This window comes from Archocentrus centrarchus, chromosome 1 (genome assembly GCF_007364275.1).
Source record: "Archocentrus centrarchus isolate MPI-CPG fArcCen1 chromosome 1, fArcCen1, whole genome shotgun sequence".
In the NCBI taxonomy this organism is placed as follows: Eukaryota; Metazoa; Chordata; class Actinopteri; order Cichliformes; family Cichlidae; genus Archocentrus; species Archocentrus centrarchus.
Window position 1 is genome coordinate 13264291 of NC_044346.1, and position 19299 is coordinate 13283589.

At 41.2% G+C, this 19299-nt stretch overlaps 1 protein-coding gene across 3 annotated transcripts in view; it reads left to right on the forward strand.

Moving 5' to 3' along the window:
- fbxw7 (F-box and WD repeat domain containing 7) overlaps positions 1-19299 on the forward strand; it is a 126838-nt gene that overhangs the window by 28024 nt on the left and 79515 nt on the right. For all 3 annotated transcript variants that reach the window (XM_030738209.1, XM_030738217.1, XM_030738223.1), the window contains 2 exons: positions 15569-15820; positions 16066-16581. In XM_030738209.1, coding sequence (XP_030594069.1) covers positions 15638-15820; positions 16066-16581 — 699 coding nt within the window. In that variant the 5' untranslated portion in view covers positions 15569-15637. The remainder of the gene's footprint in view (positions 1-15568; positions 15821-16065; positions 16582-19299) is intronic.

Below are 19299 nucleotides of genomic sequence, written 5' to 3' on the forward strand. Positions count from 1 at the left end.
AATGGCAGCATGTTAATTATCACATATTTGCCACTTGATTAACCACTGAAATAATTAGTCAACAAATGTGATCTTTTAAAAAGTGTGTGTTTGTGTGTGTTTGTGTCCCTCCTAGAGATTTAAATCATCCAGTCACTGTTGGGTTTGTTATGATAGCATGCATAATGTTCAGGATTGTGTTAGTTTGCTGACATTAAGGTTTGCCCTTTAAGTTTGTCTACGTGGACACAAATGTCTGCAGTAATGTGTCATTTGACACATCAGTGTAGAATATTACATTTAGTGGTCAGTGGTGCATTCACAGTATTTTTCACCTCAGAGAAGGCAGGATACATGAGTTTAAGTTGGTAAATATTCAGTAGCAGAATGGTTTTTGTTCTGCTGAAAAGAAGAATTAAATTAGCTTTTAAAACACTCTAGTTTACACAGACATAAAATGATGCAAAATACTACCCAGCTTGTTTCTGTACCGTGCCTGCATACCCCTGGTTTGGTGCTCCACGTCTAATGGTCTTTCAGAGTTTGGAGCTTTAAATTGAACTGCACCCCCCTCTTTCAGGAAGAGGTCAGTGAGAACCAGCCACTGGGAGCAGTGTAGCTTTTCATTGGATGACATGGCTGCTGATGCAGCCACGAATAAGGCACTGTGCCTTCTAACTTTCTCTCTGAACGAATACTTCATTTGTAAATACCAAATTCTCAGCAGACTCGTCATATGTGACAAATTTGACTGTAGTTTGTCAGACTGACTTACAAAATCCAGATTTTAGTGTTGGCGAGCAGCGACTTGGTGAATGGCTGGACCATGTTAGCAGCTTTTCCTGTGGTCAACATCAGTATTTTGTAGGTATGCCATCTTAACAGGAACCAAAAACTATGTACACAAGAACAGATTTATTGTGAGTTCAACTGTAAGCAGAAAGCCAGCTTAGTTTAGCTTCACCAAAACACATAAAGTGACATCAACACAGAAACACACCCAGTGCTTCTCTGTTGGTTATAAATGACTCCTTAAGGTCGTTTTGTCTTATGTTTTCCACCGAAAACTGGCCTGTGGGTGTACTTTCAAAGTTAATGATTGTCAACCACAGGATTTCTTATTCCTGTGGTGACTTCATCAGCTAAAGTAAAACACTTTAAATACAGTACGCCCTTAAACTGATTTTTGTTGGCTAAAATGTTGAATGTCAACAGCAGCATGTTAAGAGTGCCCTGATACTCCACTTTGCATTGATCCTAGAAGAAGTGAGCAGCGATGGGTGACTATGGGTGAAGTTTAGCTGGTTAACCATTTCCTTTGTAGAAAGTGGGGCAATTCTAGCTGGCTTTTAAAGCAGGGACTTAGTCTTGTTGCAAGGGGCTGGAAGAATGCTGGCAGTAAGCTACATAGAGATTTTAACACCTCAAAGTTTATAAAAAAAAGCATTTTCATTATATGGGACTTTTTAAGAGCACAGATTCTTTTAGATTGAGTTGTAAATTAGTGAAGATTACTCAGGATATGTGAAGGCACACTGTATAGTATAGACTTTACTACATTAATTTATTCTTCTGACAGATAAAACAGGAAAGTGCATGCCATGGTGTATGCAGAGCTACCTGGCCTGCTGGCGTGTCAGTTAGATGCTCCATAAAGCTGCAGCATGTAAGCTTTGTGTCGTTATGTCTTCCTCTGAGGCTGTGGTGCAGCCAGTCTCCCTTTTTTATGGATCAATATTAAAGCAGTGAGCTGACACAGTGAAAAGCAATATTCATAAGCAATGAACAGGGCACCCTATCTGTCACTCCTGGGCAAAAAAAGAAAACTATGAACATGTGACTTTTGCTTGCACACTGGTTACATTTTACCAGATGCTGCCTCAGTGCTGGCAACTGCGTTAAGTGATGGCATGCTGTCCTTCTTCCTTGTTCCAGGTTGTTATACCTTTGTGTACAGATTGCCTCTGATTGTAGATAGAGGCCTTTGTGTTTGCAGTGTTTCATTTCTCTCCTGATGTGCTGTTTGTTTTTTGGATAGATGGCAACCCGGTGATTGAGGACAACTCCGGTATTGAATCACAGTGAGCTGTCTTATATAGTATTACTCCCATCAACAGCCCAGAGATGTGCCAGTGAGCACTGATAATGGCTTTAAGTGCTTCGTCATTACTCTTTGCACCAACTTTTTGTGTTTGGCACAACTCATAGCTGGTCACAGCTGTGCACCAAAACATGATGCACTTCACTGAATAAACAGATGGTGCTATAATAATTTACTTTTTTGCAATATCCCCATAAAGGGACACTAGTTTGTAGAGTGGATCTCTATTGCTAAAATAAAGCTAACACGGTAGCAAACGCTTTAGCTTTTACTACTTCAAGGTGCATTAAAACATAGCACAAAGTAATCGGCAGAAATGTTCATCTTACACTCACAATAAAACTGGTCAGTGCACAAACCTTGAGTTGACAAAGATAAAACATCACTTCCTGCTAAATTTTTGAATTAAATTTAAGCACACATAGCTATACGTTGAATAAACAAGAGTCTGCTGTACATGGGTACAGGAATGGCCAGGATCCATTGGATACTCACGGTGATGTAATATAACTCAGACTGCTTTGACTGGGACACAAATTTTGAGAACACACAAACAGGTTTCTGACAGGTAAACTAACAGAAATGTAACTGTACAAACATTAACAGGGTATCAGCGCGACTCACTAACTCTCTAAAACGTACCCATCTGGAGGCTGACATCAGAGCTCCAGGATGCCGGCAGGGTTGCGTGGCTGGGTGTTGTTCACGTTACGTTTTTCTTCGTTAGTATTGTTGTTCTTATTGGCAGACAATGGAGGCAATACTGCCCCCATATCTTCCTGTAGTGTATTGCAGTTATAAAATCACATAAGCTGAAGAAAATTCATTGAAATTAAAATTCATGACATTAAAATTCCACATCGACTAATCTTTGTAGTTGACGTCATCGATTACGTCGATGAATCGCGACACTATGTGTTTATTAATTCGATTTTACTGTACTTTACTCTCTCGTACCTTTCAGTGTGATTTATGGTGACTAGTACTGTAGCATTTTATTTCTTCTTGATGACGTAAAGCCTCTCTGGACTTTACGTCTAAAAAAGGTGCTTTTATCATAAGCTTGAATTTCTCTTCCATGTCCTGTTTTGTTCTGCAGTTGTCTTCTGACTTTAATCAATAGTGTTTATTTCCTTCCCCTGAAAAGCATTCCCAACAGTCCTAATAATCTGTAGTGCTGGTGAGTGAAAGTTTATTTATTTTATTATATTATTTCATTTGTGTGTTAGTTAGCACTTACATGCCCCCGCCCAACCCGGTCATCCGGGGGGGACTACCCCTAGTTGTTGTCTGATCCTCTGTTACCGCCAGGCTGTGAATTTTTTTTTTTTTTTCCCTCCCTTCACCCTGGCTAGAACCCTGTACATTTGTCAATGCTCCAGAACTCGGCAGCTTAATGCAGCAATGACCAAGGAACTTGTTGTGGACATGAGGAGGATTAGAGCACCAGTTTCCTTCCATGGGATCTGTGTGGAGACAGTGGATCATTATAGATACCTCAGTGTTCTCAGTGACAATAAACTGGACTTTACTAAAAACACGGGAGCCCTCTACAAGTAGGGCCAAAGCTCTCTATTTTACTAAGGTGTCTGAGGTCTTTTAATAGCTATGGGACATTCTGAGTCTGTGGTGGTCAGTGCCACCCTCTAATGCTGTGGTGTGCGGGGGCAGTAGACTATCAAGCATTTCCCCATAAAGGCTGTGGCTGGCTGGCGTGTTTCTACTGCTGTTTGTGTATAAATGTTTTGTACACACTATGTTTTGACATAGTTTAATAATAAACACTTAGCAATGAATCAGGAATTAAAAAAAATGGATATGTATTTACTCTGAAGGAGGCTGTAAAACTTTGTGAAGAGAGTCGGTGAGTGAGAGAAGCTCATGGTTGTCCGATGACAGCGATACTGAGGTGAGTTGTTGAGGATTTCCAGGACTTCTGTCAGTAACCGCGGCTATTTTAGTAATCGCTGCTGATTTGGTCACTGTTGGCACGTGTTGCTGAAACTTTCTTTGCGGTGGATCTAATGTTGTGGACGACTTGGACACTTGGCAAACAAACTCATATGATGTGAGACTCAAACTGTTTATCAGAGGCAAAGTGTGATTTTTAGGACATTCAAGCCTAACATTAGCTGGCATGTTATCTTATAACCAGCTGTCCTGCTCCTGTCAGCTGTCTGTAAACGGGAGGGCAGGTTGGATCTGCTGAAAATAAGTGATTTTGACAATATTGGGAATAAATAAGCATGAGGTGATACAGTGATATGTAGGTATACCTCTCAGGTGATCTGTAGATGCTGATTAATTTTGTTCTCCTCGATCTCAATAGAGGATTATTTTGTCAGCTTTATTTTATGAGGACTGTTGTGTTGCATTGTGTTTTAGTAGTGAAACAAACAGACCTCTCAGGTGATATGCAGTGATCAATTAATCATCAGTTATTTATTTTACTCAATTTTCATTTGGTTTCCAGTCAAATGTGGCTTTTATGTTTGTTTTTTGTTTTTTTGGTGGAAGGAATAACAAAGTTCTAAGTAATTTTTTTTAGTCACAAATCATTTAATCCAGAAATAACCATTTCATGTACACCCCTAATCATTAGCATCTTCTAGCTTTGACTAATTTCTCCACTTTTCACTTTCTTTGATATTGGGGATTTCAAGTTGTGTAACATTGTTATGCATGTGCTGTTAATAGCAAGCTATTGTTGGTCCTTTTTAAAAAAGGGGCCCTCTCTCATTTTATCGTCAGTCTATCTTTGTCTTGCTGTTCTTACCGCCCCTCCCACTCGTTGTTTCCCCCTTTCAAGGCATCCAGGCTTTATCAGCTCTGGTAACTGTTAGCTTCTGCTATATAATGAGCAGGTTGTCCCTGTGCAGATTCCACAGGTTGAACATCTGTGATGAGGTGAGCAGGGTATGTGCGGGTTCAACTAAGCTGGGACAGGATGAGACACAAGGGAATTAAAAAGAATGTATCTTGTACATGCTGCATATGTTTGAACTAGACACACATGCAGGTGGCATGTGCCATGTAATATTCTCCAGTTTCTCTGTTAAAAGCTTAATAACTGTAAATTACTGCAAGAGCAAAATAACCACGGATTTCAGAGTTCCTTCTTAGTTTTTCTTCATCAGTTAAAATAACTGTCACACTGAAGATTTTCAGCCCTTTAATTCACTGATCATCAGCAGCATGCTGACCACAGTGACAGTTTATAACCATAATAATCCTGTCTGCAGTGTTGTCTCCTAAATGCTGGACCCCTCCCCCACCGCATCCTCACTGTATCCTGCTTATCAGTCCTCCTGGTGCTTGCTGAGTGGCTTGGATTTCTTATAATATTCAGTCCACTGCTTCCTCAATTAATGGAGCAACTAAGAGCTCGAATGTCATATCAGGAAAAACATTTTAATCGGCAAGTTGGAGGAGCTCCATCTGAGTGGTTTACCGCTGGTGGTGGTGGTGGGGTGCACAGTGGTGGCAGCAGCCTTGTCGGGGACAGCATCCTCATTGCACAGCAGTCGAAGGCAGTGGAAAGAAGCAGATGGAAATTGTGAGAGACAGAGGGGAGTAGTGGCAGACACTGCATCCTGTGTATTATTTGCAGCCAAAAGAAGGTGTTTTGTGGATGGAAGTGAGTTTGGCAAAAAGGGGAGGGAGACTACAGCAGGAGGCGTGTTGTTCAGAGATAGAAGTACAGAAGAGGGAGTGGAGTAAGTGGGAAGCAATCACGAGGGAAATGGACCGACAAACTGTACTTCCCAACTCAGTACCTTCACTGTGGATTAAGGTGAGCGGCAGCATCTGTATTTTGCTTAAACCAGCCCAATCTCTGGCGGAGTACCTGTGGATCAGCACCATGTGGAATCCAGTACAAAAAAGGCATTAGCTTTGAGGACAACTGAGGGGTATTCAGAAAGGACCAGGAAGTGGCTGCGGCTTGCAGCTAGTCTCTTTTCTCCACACCCCAGAACAGCCAGGCTACTAATGAGCAAGTCGATGTGTGGCTGTGGCTGCAGCATCATCTCCTCTCTGATGAAGAGACTGGGCCGCACAGCTTGCTGCTCAGATCTCCTCTCCTGCAGTCACACTTCAGAACAGCTGCAGCGACTGGCCGCTGGCTGCCCACCTCGACCAAAGGTAACCGTGTGTCAGCTCCCATTGACACAGCCATGTCTTGCGTCCTGATCTGCTGGAATTGCTCTCTGTGTGCAGTTCAAGAAACATATGGGGCCTGACAGCATATGAAGCTGTTGAAGGGTAGTGTCCTTGTTTATCTGCTTTGTTGTTGAAATGATTTTTTTTCAGGTATAAGAACTGTGCAGCCAAGAAGAGCGGCACAGTAATTGATTCTTTAATGGAACCAGGTGATTTAATGGATGTCTCGCTGCCTTGACAACAGTAGACTTGCTTGCAGGGCGCACAGTCATTTAAATGGATGCCTTCAGTCTGCATGTGGTTTACAGTGATTGCTGCGCCTCCTCAGTTGGAGAAAAAGCTTTTTCTAATGGAACAAATAAAAGCCAAACAAGATCGTGCGCACGTCTGAGTGCCCATTCGCATTTGTGTGTAAATGAGTGTTTGACTTTGCTTTATCACAGGCTTCTGTCGCATGGCTGTAGCTTCTAGGGTTCCCTCTGCTTCTCTGCTTGTTGTGCACATGACCATTTTAGTAGTAAGCTGGCACTGAATGGGATTTTTAGCCCCTTCCTGAGTCTTCCTGGCAGTTGGCCATTCTCACAGCAGAGGAAATTGATTCTCTTGGTTTCCAAGAAGATTTATGCTCTCATGAGTAATGATAGAAAATCCACAAAGGAAAATGTTGTGGTATTATTGAGCTGTTGCATGGCAACAATTCAAATGAAAAAGAGGTAATGAGTGACGGTTTTAAAGGAGGTGCAGCGCTTATAGACAAAGCCATAATGTCCCTTATGTTGAATAGAAATCATTGTTTTCCTGAGGAGGTATTGACCTAAACTGAAGTATTTCATTGTGAAAATAAATGTGGGGAGATGATGTCCCTCTATCTAGCAGCTCAAGGACTCGAGTTTCACTTTTTCCTCTGAGACATCACAGGGCACCAGCTCAAAATAGAGACATTGATTAATTGCTTCTGCATTGAACTGAAGGGAAAGATGTTTCAACAAGCGCTGTGTATTTATAGGATTACAAGAAACCATCCCAAATATTGTATTTCTTATCTCAAAGGATTCATAATTGCAAAAGTCAAATCTTTTTAAGGCTCACTAGGCTCACTTTTTTTTTTTTTTTTGTTACATGTTGCAGTCTGGAGGCAGAATGTATCCTTCAGCTTTTATGATATTGGTTTGGTCCATCTTTGCTAATCTCCCTCTGTTAATACAATTTAATTTAGGCAAAGTCACTATACAGCATCACATTTTGGTAGATCTATATCTGCTCTGAACAGCTAATATTTCCCCCACTCTCTCCAACTGTTCAGTTTGGAGTGATTTATGGCTCCAATTTAAGGTTAAGCTCAGCCTTTCCTGAGTGTTTCCTTATTTCCGACAAGGTTTGTCTTATAGATAAATCCAATGGCTCTGAGATGATTATTCCCATTTTAGGATTGAGTTTTCTCTATATCAAACCTGAGAATGATTCATGCTTGATGGTTTACAAATCCTTTTTTATCAAACATGGAGCTACTCATCAGTATTAATCTGTAGGAATCATTATCATAAATGATTTAAAGCATTTTTCAAGATGCCCTGCTTTTGTTAGACATCCATCTGTCTGTTCAGCTGAAAACACATTTAACCTGTCGAGCGTGTTTTAGAACTTGGGGATGAAGCCTGTGCACCTGAAGAAAACCACAGCAGGCCTGGGGTAAAAAATCCAAACTCAATGCAGAAAAGGCTACACAGCTAGCTGGAACTTGCTGTGAGGCGTCACTGCCTACCAACCAACCACAATGTCACTTTTAATTAATATTCAACTCATTACATTTGTAAAGACTATGCAGTGACAAAATACACTTCACCATGACAGTAGCGTTTTAAGACTTATATCAATTAGTACATTTAATTTTTTTTTTTTTTTTAATTAAGTGAACAAGACATTTAAATAGCATTCAGGCCTTATGTGTGATGAACAACTAACATGGGTTTGTTGACCTTATATTGCTTATTAGCTGGGGACCCGCCTAGAAATGATTGTGAAAACAAATTCACAGCTTATTTTAAATTTCCTACTTCTGGCACAAATATAGCTGTGATTGGATTGCTGCTCAGTCTGCTTTTGGGTTTTAGTTTGAGTCAGCATTCATTTGAATGCTGTAGGTATTTTAACACAGAACACTGAGCTGTTACAATGTAGCTCAAACACAAGGTTTCAGTGTGGTATTGGTTTATTTCTGGAACTGAAGGAAACACATTTAGATGCAGGCTGTGTGGTGGGGCAGTGGGAGTGTTGGCTAGCTGCTCTGACAGAAAGTTAATGCATACCTGTCCAGCACCCATCACTAGAGAATGGTCCAAATCCATCCAGGAGAAGATGGCATACCTCTGCTGTTGAGTCTAAATGCTTGAGTCTGTGTGTGCCACAGCTGGGGCTTTATCTGTGTGATAGGGCTGAATACGATTCATCGACGTAATCGATGACGTCGACTACAAAAATTTGTCGACGCAGAATTTCATCGTCGAAGCGTCGTACTTTTAAACCCATCCATCTATTTTGTTCCGCTTATCGTGTGATTTTGTAATTGCAATACACTACAGAAAAATATGGGGGCAGTATTGCCTCCATTGTCTGCCAGCAACAACAATACCAACGAAGAAGAAAGTAACAGAACAGTGGAACGCTAGTGGAACAGAGAGGAGGGTGGAGAAAATGAAAGAAAATGGAGACAGACTGTCAAAGGTGTGGGCGCATTTGACAGAAAACAAAAATAAAGCTGAATGCAGACTGTGCAAAGCAGAGCTTTCCTTCCACGGCAGCATCGCTGCAGTGCTGAGCGTTTAAATCGCGGGCACCCTGGAGCTGTGACGTCAGCTCTGGATGGGTACGTTAGTGTGTCGCTGATACCTGTTAATGTTTGTACAGTAATGTTTCTGTTAGTTTACCTGTCGGAAACAAGCTCTGATGGATGATGTTTGCTAAGCGCCACTATTTCAGTTATGTTAGCTAACGAGTGAAGGACAATAAGAGCAGCTACGCTGGCTCCTATTTTTTTCCCTCACATTGATATCAGCGTTCATCCTGAATAGTAAACCTCTATGAACTGAATCGTCTGTAAACTTTTCAGCTGTTTTGGACGGAAAAAACTTTTTGATTTAATTTGAAGCCTTATTTGAACTTTTGGACAGAGGCCATTTTTATTTATTTGCACATTATATTTTCATTTAAAAATAAAAATTGCATTTACTTTAATATGCATTTTTTATTTGATATTTATTGTGATGGTCACATTAATGTTTAAAATACATTTAATTAGTTTCAAACTCGTATTTTTATGGGTCATTATTTTAATTGTGAGAAGAGAACAAGGTGACATTCGCAGTTGGGCAGGCTTGAACAGGTGAGGTAAGATTGAAATAATCATTGACTAATCGATAACAGAAATGACAGGTTATTCAACTACCAAAATAATCTTTAGTTGCAGCCCTACTGTGTGATGTCAACTTGGGACAGCACACAGAATAAAAATCCCTAACCCTATGAGTAGCTATGCTAGTGACTGTCTGGATATATACAGAAATAATTTTGATCGCCTCCTAAATTTGTAAATTTGCTCACGTCCAAAGAAATGAACAGTCTCTAATTTTTATATTTTATTTTAATGGAGAGAGAGAGACAGAATTTCAACCAAAAATCCAGAAAAATCACATGACACAAAAGTTATAGATTTGCATGTTACTGAGTGAAATAAGTATTTGATGGCTAAACAAAACACGACTTAGTACTTGGTGGAGAAACTCTTGTTGGCAAGCATGTTTCTTGTAGTTGGTCACCAGATTTGCGTGCATCTCAGGAGGTGGTTTTGGCCCACCCCTCTTTTTACAAGACTCTGCTTTAGGTTTCTTGGCTGCCGCTTGGCAACTGGAAGCTTCAGCTCCCTCCACAGATTTTAATACGACTGAGGTCTGGAGACTGGCTAAGCCATTCCATGACCTTAACATGCTTTGTTGCATTGGCGGTATACCTTGGGTCATTGGCATGCTGGACGACCCATCCACACCCCATCTTCAGTATTCTTGTTTCACTCAGTGACATTCAAATCAATTTATAACTTTTATCTAATGTGGGTTTTTTTTTCTTGTTTGTTTGTTTGTTTTCTGGATTTTTGGTTGATAATCTCTCTCCATTAAAATGAAACTTAAAAACTATACTGTTCATTTCTTTGGACTTGAGCAAACATTAATTCAGCAGGGGTTCAAATAATTATTTCCCCTCATAACATCTATAAGAAGACTAGCTGTAAGAACAAGGCTCAGTGGGAGCATTTGTCTTAGTTCAGTCTAGGGCACCTAAAACATTCTTCTGTAAGATCTGTAGTTTCTCAAATGCATCATATGATTTACAGTAATTTATGTAAGGCTCAAATAGGAAATTATCTGTCTCTAAAGTAACATGCTTTAGTGCACATTGAAATAGATGCTGTCTTAAGTGGCATACCACACAGTAGGTGGCAATAGCTGTAAATAGAGACAGGATGTCCTTCCACATGTGGCATCAGTTGTTGTTTCCTACATATTATGTGAGAGTAGACAGTTCACATCCAGTCTTAGCAAAAAAAAACAAAACACTAGCAAACAATACTGACTTCATACCTGTCTTTTGGTTATTTATCTGCTTGTGGTGTGTGTGTGTGTTTTAAACTATCTGCTGTGTCAGAAAATTAGTGCCGTTTGAAGGCTGCAAGATGGAAAAAATGAACTAAATGTTGCTAAAATGGTCCATAGAGTTTTATAGAACTTGTTGCGTTGTAGATAAATCTCAAAGGAGTTGGTCACAAAGAGGGACCCATTAGATTATCTTTAATTATCTTTTTGGTGTGACGTTATTAGACTGTGATGCACCAAGTGATGATGGTTCACTCTGGGAAAGGTTGGGGCTTGTTCAGTGGTTTTTAAATGAACAAAGCTGCTTATCTGTCTCTAAACCAAGCGTGTGTTTTTGTGATCATAATCTCATAACAACCTTGATACTGTTCTGTTTGGTCTCAGAGGCTTTCTATCAGACACACATTCACACATGCCCTCCCCAGTTTTCCAGAGCTATTTTTGTCCACTTCACAGCTTTTGCAGGACTAAGAATAGCAACTGATGAATGAAACGTACGTGTGTGTGTTTACTAATGGCCATTTGGCGAGACTTTGCTCACTACAAATGTTGCTTTTTCTGCTTTACCTGCACTGAAACACCACCTCACCTGCTTTGCTTTGTAGTAGCTGCAGGTCTGATTACACCTTCAGCTTACATTTAGGCTTTTCAGCAAGAACTAAAACTTCTAGTTAATAAATAAAACAGATTTACTGCATATCACCAGAACAATGTAATTTTTTTCTTTTCTCCCCCGTCAACCTTAATCACCTCTATAACCAATTTCAGGTTGTGTTAAGGACACTAATTGCTGAATCTTGGCCGTTCCGGTTAAAGGCAGGAACAACTTCAGCTATTCATAGCCTTCCTGTTGTGAGCTCACAGCAATGAACTGACAGTCCCAAGGGGGGTGTGTGTATGTGTGGGGTGGGCTGTGCAATCTGAGATAGGTCTAATGCTTCCCACCACAGCGCTGGGACTATGCAGCAAAGAGGAAGAGAAACCTTACAAAGGGACCAGTGACTTTTTCCCTCAAGGTCAAAGCAGTTGGTATGAACTGAAGTAGATAAAGCATGTGAGCATCCCCCAAAATACTCTCTCTCATCTCTTGTGTTGTGCATTTAGGAGATTTGAAAGTGTAGCCTGCATTGCCGATTCTTAATTTGTCACAGTTAAGATTAGCTAGAGGCCTTGTGGGCATATAGAAGAACAGTTGGTGCAGTTTAAGCTACACTAACAAAGCTTATGTGCCATTTAACAAAAATAAAAACTACTTTTTAGAGAGAGTAGTGTCAGTAAGGAACAGAGGACCTCCTATGTCAGACAGCATACTGCTGCACAACTTGTAAATGACCAGTTCTCCCTCCTTGGTTGTGCATGATCTGTGTATCTCTGTTGCAGAGCACGCTGAGAAATGTATGTAGCAGCACATCCAGTTGTGTGTACCAGGAAGAGAGCATGATGTTTTAACTGCCTCACTCTGTAATTGGCTTGCTTTTTCTCTTTTGTGCCGTGCAGAAGTTCACTCCCACCTTTAAATACATGCACAGCTGGTGTGCCTGCAAAAATAAACTCGATGCTAGTCCTTATTTCTTGCATTTTGTCTTAGAGCTGCACATGTGTTTGTTGAAGTCACTGATACTTAAAAAACTCTAAAGACTAGAGCTGATTTGCATGCTACCTACTCAACCCACTACCACTTGGACAGGACAAATCCACGAGTCACACATCCCACTTACCTTTATTTACATAATCCTTTCTTGCCAAACAAATGTTTAGTCAGAAAATTTGTCTGTTGGTTTACCTTGAATACTTGAAGGTACTTGAAGGTCTGAACTTGTCAGAATGAAGAGGCTGCCATTCTTTTCAACTTCTGAAAACACTGCACTGAGTGACCATTTGCCACAATGAGGCAGGGTTAGACATGATCCCTGATCTTATTACAATTCTCCTCTACTGTAGATTGTTCATTTGGGTGCCTGGAGAGAGTGTCTGTCACCTCAATTCAAGACTAAAAGCTCAGTGCAGCACTTACCGCAACTTGTTTTTGTATTGTTTAAAAGCTCTGAGCGAATGTAATGGTTTATATCTCAGGCAGCTCTTGCAGTTGCTTTCTGCCCTTCATTGTTCATTTGCTGTGCTGCTTTCTTCTTACAATAAAAATTCCTCATTCACAATGCACAGTGTGTCCACTGTGTATCCATCCATTCATCCACCCACCCACCTGGGGTCTGAAGACTATTGCAACTGTCATTGGGTGAGAGGTGGGGGTAGACCCTGGACAGGTCACCAGTTTACCACAGGTAGAGAGATCAGTCATCTGTTACTAACCATTTTAACCAGTCATGCTCAATAGACTTGCATACAGCAGACCTGTGTCTTTTTATTTAATGACTTTTTATGTAAGCAGATTGTGGCCCAAATTTAAACTGTCCTCAATCCTAATGTGACTGACCACAGTCCAGAACATTCAAATTACTGTTATACTGAATCTAGGCACTTTAGGCCGATACCAGGAACTTGATTATGATCATTGGCATGTGCTGCAGAGTGGAAGCAGCTTCACGTTGGTTCTCAGACCCTGTCAACAGAAGGAACAAGAAGAAGGGCCCAGAAGGCCATCGTCTTAAAGTGGAAGTCTTGGCTGGTAATTCAGTTCTGTTTTATTTATATGGTGCCAAATCACAACAGTCACCTCAAGGTGCTTTATATTTTAAGGTAAAGACCCTACAGTAATACAAAGAAAATCCCAACAATTAGATGACCCCCTGTAAGCAAGCACTTGGCGACAGTGGGGGAGGGGAGGGAGACGGGACAAAAAAACATGCTGTGAAAGAGCCAGAGAGTAGTAATAACTCATTAAATGCAGAGTGGTGTATAAACACACAAAGTGAAAAGAGGTGAGTGAAGAAGAAACACTCAGTGCATCATGGGAAGCCCCCAGCAGCCTAGGCCTATAGCAGCATAACTAAGGGATGACTCGGGGTCACCTGATCCAGCCCTAACTATAAACTTGATCAAAAAGGAAAGTTTTTAAGCCTAATCTTAAAAGTAGAGAGGGTGTCTGTCTCCCGAACGCAAACTGGGAGCTGGTTCCACAGAAGACGGACCTGAAAGCTGAAGGCTTTGTCTCCCATTCTACTTTTAGATACCCTAGGAACCACAAGTTAGCCAGCAGTCCAAGACTAAAGTGCGCTTTTGGGGTCATATGGTACTATGAGGTATCTAAGATGAGATGGGACTTGATTATTCAAGACCTTGTATGTGAGGAGTTGCATACACCACTGTTACCACAATGTGCAGGTTGCATATCTTTTACTGTATTGCTTACAGTCATTACCAAATGTACAGTACATTGTCTGCGATGGTTCTCCATACAGTGATTCAGCAGTATTAGATAAACTGTACAACAATCCCCACTGGTGGGGGATGTAGCCACTACATGTGGGGTGCAAATAACCAAATGAAAAAAATGAATATTCAGGTTTACTGATGCTGTTGCACTTTTATTTTTTATTTTTATTTTTTAATAGTTAGCAGTAAAAGGACAACACTGTTGCCTCACGGCAAGGTCCTGGGTTTGAATCCACCTTGTGGCCGGGGCTTTTCTATGTGGAGTTTGCATGTTCTCCTTGTGTCTGTGTGGGTTCTCTCCGGGTACTCGGTCCAAAAACGTGCAGTTAGTGGGGTTGGGTTAATTGGTGATTCTAAATTGACTATAGGTGTGAATGTGAGTGTGACTGGTTTTCTGGCTCTCTGTTACAGCCTTGCAATAGCCTGACATGTCAGGGGTGTACCCCACCTTTCACCCTATGACAACTTAAAATTTTCAAACAGACTAACTGATTTTTATTTACATGTAAGAATAAATGTCTCTACACTAAAATGAATACAGCTATTGTAAGATGATACTTTTTTTTGTGCATTTTAGTATTGTATCTGTTGTCAGCTTTGTATACTGTATCAGTGCCTTGTAGCATCAGATGTGCAGTCTCTCTTGTGTGAGAGGTCATATGGACAAACCTGATGTTTTGATGGGTGTAGATGAGCAGATTGTAGTTGAATTCTTGGCTGAACTGCTGCCTCTGTCACTCAGAGAAGGTTTCTCATTGTAGATAAAACACCTTCAGTTCTACATATAATTTCAGGTATTTCTAAAACAAGCAATTCAGCTTGTATTTATTCAGTTGGTTTACAGTCATGAACTGGGAAATTCATCACAATACACAGCTGTCTTTTCTTTGGATTGTGTGATCTACAATTTTTAAATGTTTGAGGTATATTTTGTAGTGTGTGGCTTTTGTATTTAACAGATTGAACTTTTTTTTTTTTTTTTTTTTTTTTTTTTTCTCTTTCCAAATTGGCTTTGTTGAATGTAAGAACACTAGTAGCACTGAAGGCTGCTCTGCCCATCCATCTGCATTTGAGCATCCACTGCTGTGATCTGAAGCCAAGTACAATCACTCCCACCTCTTTCCTTGTCTGCTACTGAGCAGCATCAGCGTCTCCATGAGAAATGTCTGCTCATTACTTTAATTCTGAGAAAACCAAGGGACATGTATAACATGATGTCTAAAAGACATATTTCAACTTTTGAGTATTTTGCCTGACAAGCACAATCAATCTGAGGACAGAAGAAAACCATCACTGAATGTTTAACATCTGTTAATTCTAATATATATGTGTTTTTGGTGTGTCTTTGCAGAATGCCAAGCCCTTCTCCTCCTCAGACAGCCTAGCGAAGGTCCAGGAGGTAGCAAGCTGGCTTTTGGAAATGAACCAGGAACTGCTGTCGGGGGGCAGCAGCAGCGGCGGGCGGAGTCGGGGGCCTGGGGGTCCGGCAGTGCGAGGTAACGCCTCCTCCACGGCCCGGGCACCCCAGCAGGCGGCAGAGGAGGGCGATGAGGATGAGCACATGAACCGGGTGGTTGAGGAGGAAGAGCAGCTGCAGCAGAGGGTGAGGCAGACTGGCATTTGTGAAATTTCTTATTTGAACATTTATTATATAGAAAATAGGGTTTTTCCATAACGTCATATTTCCACAGACACTAAATAACCTAAGTTATGTAATGTAAATATCTAAGTTTGCCTTTGATTCACAGTTTGGTGACCAGTCAGTGGCCTCTGTGCAAGATCACATGCAACAGATTGAATTTCTCATTCCTCACTGATAGTGTATTTTGTTTTCCTGGCTCTTCACAGCCTGAGGCGTCACAGGTTGATGGTGAGAGAGAACAACCATGGGCGCCTAGCGAGTCAGGAGCCAGCAACGGCCCTCGGGAAGACGAGGAAGGGGAGGAAGACGAAGAGGGCCTGCCAAACGGCGTGAACGGAGGAGAGAAAGGAGCCCGATGGATGTGGGGGGCAGAGCAGAGACGACTGCGAAGCCAGCCGCTTGCTGAGGAGGAGGAGGAGGAAGAGGAAGAGGAGGAGAACAACAACAGCAGCAGCCACCAGGAGGAGGAGGAGGCAGAAGAGAGGACAGAGGGAGGGGAGGAGCAGGGAAGGGAAGAAGAGGATAGGGAAGAGGGTGAGGAGGAAGAAGAGGAGGAAGAGGATGAGGAAGAGATGGACCAAGACAGTGATGACTTTGAACATTCAGCGGAGAGCGGGAGGGAGGAGGAGGAGGAAGGCTCTCCCTCTCTCAGGAACAATGTGTCTGCCCCCAGTAATAACGAGGACTCGGGATGTACACACCAAAGCTCTTCCAACAAGAAGGTAAGCACAGCTGTTTTCACTGAGCCTACTTTCCAGTGGGGGGAAAAATAGTTCCAGTGTAAGCAGTTCTCAGTGTTTCTGGAAGGAGTTCATATTTGAGCAGGTTATTTTTCAGTGCTGTGAACATCACTGCACTAATGTGTGAAAATGGAATTTGGGTGAATTAAGGCTTCTGCTGCAACTCCAGAAGAGCACATCACTGTGTAAAACTCTTCAGTGCTTTGCACGTGCACCTACGTGGTCCATAGTGTCACCCTCTTAAAATAATGGCACAAGTTATTTTTTCCCCAGGTTTTTCAAAAAAGACAAAAAAACAGAACCAAACATTGAAAATATGGTGATTGCCTATTAATCAGGCAAAAACAAAACTTTTGTTATAAAGTGACTTAGGCCATTAGTTTAAGAGGGTGACGATATGTAAGACGACACCACCCTCTTGTGGAAAACACATGTTGTTGCACTCATCCATGCAGTAAACGGCAGCAGCTGGACCTTCTGCATGGAGATAATAGGATATTGGGCCTGCATTAAAAATTAGAAAGACCAACTTTTTTTGGTGAGTACATGTAAAGTATAAAAAATCTCAGTGCTATAAATAAGTGTTGAAATTGCATTTGATAACAGCAGTTTTGGTTAGAGACTGAGGAGAGTAGTAAAGTTTATATGGGTTGAGTCAGCAGAGATTTGGGTTTAAATTTAGGCTTGGTCTGAGGCGTGTGCAGTAAAGGGGGAAATGTGGTTTTAAGTCTTTTAAATATTCCAGTTAGCCCCACTTTTTGCTATAGCATAGACACTAGGTATAGTTTTCCTCCCTGGCAGCCTGAACCTGACTTATTTTATTCACCCACCCACATAGACATGCAATAAGTCACATCTTGTTCTTTGTGACATTCATTAGGAAATGATAGTGATTACAGTGCTTTTATAAAAATCCTGACACTTCAGTACCTGCAGCTGCACATCAAAGGTTACGGCTTTGCCCCCTCTCAAGAAACATTTTTACACTATTGGAAGTTGTTTCTTCGAGGGTGGCAAAGCCCCCATCCACATACCGAACAGTTTTATAGATCTGGAAATGTGATGTGAGTCTTGCGCCATGATCCTCAGTCATAAAATTAGCTGCACACTTGAGCGAGATCGTGTGCTGACACGTTTGCCGGTGCACCCTACCACCACAACAGGGAATATCAGAAAAACCGCTTCTCTTTCTAAGCGCTTGCAAGTTTGAGTGACAAGTGGAATCGAAGTCTCGTCGTTGACTGCGTGATTACAATTAACATAAAGATGGTTGCTAATGGTTATGAAACTTGTTGCAACTTGAGAAACTGAAGACACCTCTGTAAATATGTTGAGAAAAACTTTGAGGCTTAAAAAGATTTCTCAGAGAAGCTGACGCTTTCTATCGTGACTCAGATAAAATGCTTATACTGGAATATGCAGTAACTGTACTAGTATATTGTCTTTCCTCGATGCAGTTTGTGATATCTGCACTTAACTGAGACCCCCCCCCCCCAAAAAAAAAAAAATCTGTCATGATCTGTGCTCATATTTTTCATGACTGGTTAATCCTGAACCTAAATATTAAAAGCAAGTGCCGCTTTCTTTCACCGCTTTAGCTTTACTCCAGGAATATTTTGCACTGCGTTTTGCAGTAAAGGAATAACTGCGTACTCCTCACACTCACAGCCTGCTGCTGGAGACAGTATTTCATTCATATGTGTAATATCCAGGCACTGTTTTAGGAGCTGGTAAAAGCACCTTCATGCCTCACTGATTGATGTCTGACATGATGTGTAATGATTGTAGCTGGAAGCAAGGCAGCGCTTGATGTTCTAAAACTAATTCAAAGGGCCCTGATGCACCAGCTTCAACAGTAATGCTGGTGTCTTGTTTCAGTGATGAGTGTTTCAGTGGCCTTCACGACACCTATATTTAAAAGCCAGAAATTGAGCTCGCCAGGAAGTTTTCTAGAGGCTTAGAATGACGGTCATATTTTTGTTGTGCAATTTGGATGGAACGAGCAAACTAATAAATCAGAGTTTGACATCTTTTATTACTGAGGACTTAGTGGAAGGTTATGTAAGTGCATGTTTAGGTCTAGAAAGGATGTCTCCATTCAGGCTTAATTGCTTTTAACAGCCTGAGCAGCAGGATCTGTTAGGATGGTTTTTAGTCCTCCTCCTAGAAGCAGCTCTCCTCTAGACAGCCATCTTGAGACTTCTTGGGGCACTTATTAGGGCAGTTATTTTGAAGCATTATCTAATTTAACATTAATGTCACTGGGACATAAAAAAGCTTTACAAACTTAGCTCCAAAATCCCCAAATAAGGTTTAAACCACTTTTGATAGATGATGGCCGCCTCAGACTGGGAACACCCAGTCATACTTATATTTTTCCTGCTCCTAACACATCAACTTAGAGGACAAAAAGTTTTCTTACTCCGTAATCTATCCCGCCCACTAACAGGTGCCATGATGAAGAGCTAATCAGTGTGATCCTCTTCAGCTGTCAGTGGTCATAATGTTACGCCTGATTGGTTTATGTCTCTCACTTTGACCTGTATTTTCCCTTTGCTTTCCAGCATAACACAGATTCAGTGCAATTTAACACTTCCCCAAACAATATTTCATGCTATTGTGTCACATTGTTCTTTCTCTTTTACTACACTACTGGAGCAACATTGAGGACACCAGAGACAAAACTCTCATCTCAGCAGC